This window comes from Delphinus delphis, chromosome X (genome assembly GCF_949987515.2).
Source record: "Delphinus delphis chromosome X, mDelDel1.2, whole genome shotgun sequence".
NCBI classification, from domain to species: domain Eukaryota; kingdom Metazoa; phylum Chordata; class Mammalia; order Artiodactyla; family Delphinidae; genus Delphinus; species Delphinus delphis.
The window spans coordinates 39,561,351-39,567,206 of record NC_082704.1 but is presented as its reverse complement, the minus strand read 5'-3'; the positions used below and the strand labels follow the sequence as shown (position 1 = coordinate 39,567,206).

General features: G+C 43.3%; 1 protein-coding gene across 1 annotated transcript; it reads left to right on the top strand.

Moving 5' to 3' along the window:
- Positions 1 to 2,034: 2,034 nt before the first annotated feature.
- On the top strand, positions 2,035 to 5,245 carry LOC138413957 (melanoma antigen preferentially expressed in tumors-like). Its single transcript, XM_069540339.1, has 4 exons — positions 2,035 to 2,324; positions 3,036 to 3,362; positions 4,196 to 4,691; positions 5,159 to 5,245. The coding sequence occupies exons 1-4, from the start codon at positions 2,035 to 2,037 to the stop codon at positions 5,243 to 5,245; spliced, it is 1,200 nt and encodes a 399-aa protein (XP_069396440.1).
- The last annotated feature ends 611 nt before the right edge of the window (positions 5,246 to 5,856 follow it).

The window sequence follows — 5,856 nt, the reverse complement described above, 5'->3', positions numbered from 1 at the left end:
TTTCCTTGAGCACTTGAGAAGAATGTGTATTCTGTTGTTTTTGGATGGGATGTCCTATAAATATCAATTAAGTCCATCTTGTTTAATATATCATTTAAAGCTTGTTTTTCTTTATTTATTTTCATTTTGGATGATCTGTCTATTGGTGAAAGTGGGGTGTTAAAGTCCCCTATTATGATTGTGTTACTGTTGATTTCCCCTTTTATGGCTGTTAGTATTTGACTTATGTAGTGAGGTGCTCCTATGTTGGGTGCGTAAATATTTACAATTGTTATATCTTCTTCTTGGATAGATCCCTTGATCATTATGTAGTGTCCTTCTTTGTCTCTTGTAATAGTCTGTTTTAAAGTCTATTTTGTCTGTTATGAGAATTGCTACTCCAGCTTTCTTTTGATTTACATTTGCATGGAGTATCTTTTTCCATCCTCTCACTTTCAGTCTGTATATGTCCCTAGGTCTGAAGAGGGTCTCTTATAGACAGCATATATATGGGTCTTGTTTTTACATCCATTCAGCCAATCTATGTCTTTTGGTTGGAGCATTTAATCCATTTACATTTAAGGTAATTATCGATATGTATGTTCCTGTTACCATTTTGTTAATTGTTTTGGGTTTTTTTTTATTGTAGGTCTTTTCCCTCTCTTGTGTTTCTTACCCAGAGAAGCTCCTTTAGCATTTGTTGTAAAGCTGGTTTGGTGGTGCTGAATTCTCTTAGCTTTTGCTTGTCTGTAAAGCTTTTAATTTCTCCTTCACATCTGAATGAGATCCTTGTTGGTTAGAGTAATCTTGGTTGTAGGTTTTTTCTTTCATCCCTTTAAATATGTCCTGCCACTCCCTTCTGTCTTTCAGAGTTTCTGTTGAAAGATCAGCTGGTTATCTTATGGGGATTCCCTTATGTGTTACTTGTCGTTTTTCCCTTGCTGCTTTTAATATTTTTTCTTTGTGTTTAATTTTTGATAGTTTGTTTAATATGTGTCTTGGCGTGTTTCTCCTTGGATTTATCCTCTATGGGACTCTCTGTGCTTCCTGCACTTGATTAACTATTTCCTCGCATCCTTCTCTGGAGCTCCTTTAAGCAGCACTCTTAATCCCCTCTCCTGGTGCACCAGGAAACAGAGAGGCAAGAAAAAGTCTCTTGTCTCTTTGGCAGCTCCAGACTTTTTCCTGGAGTCCCTCTCTGCTAGCCGTGGCACACTAGCCCCCTTCAGGCTGTGTTCATGTAGCCAACCCCAGTCTTTTCCCTGGTATCTGACCTCTGAAGCCCGAGCCTCAGGTCCCAGGCTCTGCCCACCTCGGCGGGTGAGCAGACAAACCTCTCAGGCTGGTGAGTGCTGGTCAGCACCGATCCCCTGTGTGGGAATCTCTCCGCTTTGCCCTCCACACCCCTGTTGCTGCGTTCTCCTCTGCGGCTCCAAAGCTTCCCCCCTCCACCACCTGCAGTCTCTGCCCATGAAGGGGCTTCCTAGTATGTGGAAACCTTTCCTTCTTCACAGCTCCCTCCCACTGCTGCAGGTCCCATCCCTATCCTTTTGTCTCTGTTTTTTATTTTTTCTTTTACCCTACCCAGGTCCTTGGGGAGTTTCTTGCCTTTTGGGAGGTCTGAGGACTTCTGGCAGCATTCAGTAGGTGTTCTGTAGGAGTTGTTCCACATGTAGATGTATTTCTGATGTATTTGTGGGCAGGAAGGTGATCTCCACTTCTTACTCTTCTGCCATCTTGAAGCTCCTCAGGAGGAAATAATTTAAGGAAGGCAGCTAGGTGGTCAGCATTGTCTTCTGCTAACTTACCTCTGATTTCTAAGGGCATTTTATCTCATGGAAGTGTGTGTCTGTGTGTGTGTGTGCATGCGTACATGCACACAAGTCCATTTTCATTCTATTCCTGTAGTAGTGGTCACTTGAGTTGGCCCTATGGTTCACCACATACTTATTCAATAAGTATTTTGTCCACAGCTAACCCTGGAAGCAAACAAGTGACTATAGATACCTTCTCAGGATTTCTAAAAATTCTCCACTCTGAAGCAGGTTTTTGAAGATGGACCAAAAGACCACAGTCACCCTCCTTGAGCTTGCTGCAAAGAGTCTGCTGAATAATGAGCCTGCAGCTATCCATGCCCTGGACGAAATCCCAAGAGATCTCTTTGTTCCATTGTTCAACGCTGCCTTCTCCGGTGGGCATAAGATGATCCTAAAGGCAATGGTGAGGGTTTGGCCTTTTCACTGTCTCCATATTGGGTCATTGAACACACGGGAATCATACTATGACATCTTGGAAGCCATGATTGATGGTCTGCAGATCCTCTCTGCCCAGAACTCTTCCTCTTGGTAAGACTATGACCAGTAGAGACACAGGGAGTCAGCAGGAGTGTATGCTGTAGCCTGGGGCAGGGGAATACCTAACGGTCTCCCAACAGTAGCCAATGGTGAATACTGCAGTCTTTGCAGAGCTGTCGGTCCTTCGGGACTCTATTGCCTTATAGAGTTGATTATAGAGTAGAGGTGTTTGAGGATACTATGAATGGATTTGAGTGCGATTACACAGAAGTGGAGTATGGGCATTGAGACAGGGAAAGACCGGAGGTGAAGGAGGGGGTGGGGAAAGGATGAAAGACGCTGCATTTGTGTGGAAAGAACTTCTTGGTGAATGGCAATGAAGTGAAAACCAGGGTTAAAGTGTTCTGTCCCTGCTTCTCATCATTGATCTTGCTGGGTTATATTAAAATCAGCTATCTCTCATGTGTTCTGTCTCTTCCTTTTTTACAGGGGGCCCAAACTGAGGATCCTAGATTTAAGGAGTGATCTGGTCTGTAAGACAATATGCTCTGAGATTGGGACCGCATTCCCTTTCTGTTTTCAGTCATGCATTTACTCTCAGCACTCTATCCTTAAGATAGAAGCTCAGCATAGAGTCAGGTGCCTCAGGATTGGTAATTCCGGGTCTGAGCCTCAGTCAGCTCAGGAACCCATGGAATTGCTAGTGGATATTTCCCTCAATAGTACCTTGAGAACAGAACAATTCCTCTCTTTCCTTTGTAGTAAGATTCAGCAGAATGTTGGGTCCTTGCACGTCTGCTGCAGAGATTTGCAAATCGATAGAATGTCTGGGCACAAAAGTATCCTGCAGTTTCTGGATCTGGGGTGCATTGAGAACCTGGAAGTGGATCAGGCTAATCTGAGTGAAGTCATCACCCTTTTGGCTCAGGTGATCCACCTGAACAGCCTTACTCTGTGTAACATCCCCTTTAAAACTTATAATAGAAGGAAATTCAGATCTTTTCTCCTCTGCCTTGGGCGGCTGGACCATCTCCAGGAGCTCAGCTTGTCTTTCTTCTGCCTCACAGATCAACTGCACAAACTGCTCAGGTGAGGGGGTGGGGAGGAACCTGGGTTCCCTGATCACCTCATTGTTAACACAGAAGAGACCATGCTTGGATCTTCCTAAGCTCCTTGTAACCCATTTCTCTCTTTGCCTCAGGATAGGCACTGCTGGGAGTTTGAACATAGCTGGGGGAGAGAGGGGTACCTTATGTTGAGCAGCAGATGAGGTTAGAAAAGGAAGCTGTGCTCATTCATTCATTCATTCATTCAGTGACCGTGGGCAGATCCTAAAAGAAGTCTGTAAATATATTGGTGAAAAAGACTCAGTCCTTCTCCTATTGGACTTTACAGATCTCTAGAGAGGAAGGGGAGGCATTCAGATGGAGAAGCATTAAGCTATAGGACTAATGCACATGTCCATGGATGGGCCCCAATAGTTAACACTGCCAGATAATATTGCTCCTGTATTTCCCCCCAGGCTTACACCCTGAATGGAGAGCTTGTCATCTGGTACTAGTCAAAGGAAACCCTCAGTTGGCTGTTTTCCCAGACCCATCCTCGCCAAATAAGTGAATCAGATCCAACACTGATTATGTCGTATATACTAAGTGCATGCAATTTCTTCACTTAATCTTTCCTGCAGTTCTGTATAATAATGAATGCTGTGCACGTTTTCAAGATTAAAACCCTGTACCTCAGAGTGGTAAAGTAACTTTCTCAGGGTCACAAATCTATAAAGTCTGATCTCAAAGTCCACATTATTAACCACTTATTGCAAACCATGAACACAGTAGTTTATTCTAGAGCCTTAGGTACCTAAAATTTGGGGCTCATTGCCCTCATTCTTCTGAAATAACCTTACATTTTTCTCTTTATAGAGTTGTGCCACCTCAGTTGGATTCACTGTATCTACCTCACTGTCACCTTTCTCACAGAGATGTCACTGTCCTGTCCCAGAGCTCTCAGGCCACCCACCTAAGGGTATTGAGTCTCAGTAACAACCACATCTTCTCAGAAGTTTATGAGCCCTTCCAGACTCTGCTGGAGAAGGTCTCAAGCACCCTGCAACATCTGGTGATAAACAATTGTATGATAACTGATTCTACTCTCTCTGCCATCCTCCCAGCCCTGAGCCACTGTACTCAGCTCCATGTCCTTAGCTTTGCCTTCAATCCCATTACAATGCCTGTGCTCAAGAGCCTTCTGCAGCACTTGACTTCCTTGATGAAGCTGAAGCATGTGATTTATCCTGTCCCTGTCCATTGCTACGAGGAATGGATTTTTCATGACCGTTTGGACCGACAGAAACTTGCTGAAGTTCAGGCTCAGTTGGAAGCGATGCTGCACGGGGCACAGAGGAACGACATGAAATGGGTAAGTTGTTCAGAGTGATTTCCACAGCACAGGGAGGTGTTTCAACACTGATGTGTGGCCATGAAAGTGTTCACTTTTTTTTTTTTTTGCCTGAAACCCAAGTTTGTAGAGACACATATATAAAGTTCTACTGTTCTAGGAAACTGGGGTTAGGAACACTGGATATGTAAACTGATCTCTATAAAAGAGGAACTTTAAAAAGGAAATAGAGGAATTTGAAATGTCCGCTGGATCTCTTGCCCACTGCCCTCTACATTTTCTGGTTACTATCCACAGTGTTGGGTATGTGACGTAAGCTGACCCAGTCATGGTACATCATTTCCTTATCCACACTGATTGGTTCACTTATCCATTTATGGGCACTTGACACAAGTCAGATCAATTGAAACTCTTCCTAGAGGTGGTAGTTGTTGAATAATTTTACCCTCTAGGGACCTGCAAACTTCTTGTATTTCTGATTTCCTCAGGTGGCTTATGAGAAACCGTATGCAACTAAAAGGAAACAAACTATGCCCACTACCTACTGGTATCTTCATCAGCATATTGCTGCCTAATTTCCCAGGTCTCAGACCCCTGACTCAGTTATTCCTTATTCCACACACATTCACCAAGTATCTGTTATGATTTAGGTACTTTTCCAGGTGCTAAGAAAGATAAAGTCCCTGATCTCACTCAGAGTGTAGACATTCCTATGATTTATCAGTTTCTCTACTCTTTCCTGGAAGACTTGGGAAATTATTTATTCCCCCATAACACAGTATTTTTCTCACTTTTTCCCCTCACATAGTCTGCTCAAATGATATTGGTCTTTTTATGCTGTTGGGGAGCTGCTCAGGCCTCAGGTCATGGCTTAAATGTTACCTCCTCAGATAGGTTTTCTCTTACTTCCCAATTTAAGCAGATTTATTCTGCTGCTGCTTTTGCTTAAGGTACCATGTATATTTCCTTCATGGTACACATTGTTGCATATGTATTTGCTCCCTCTGCCCCTCCACTAGAGTTGCACTGCTCAGTATGGTGCCCACTAACCATATGTGGCTTCTGAACTCTAGAAATTTGGCTAATCTCAAATGTGATGTACCCTAGGTGTTGTATGCACTCTGTGTATCCAAGAGTTAGTAAGAAACAAAGGATGTAGAATAACTAATTGATAATTTACGTGTAT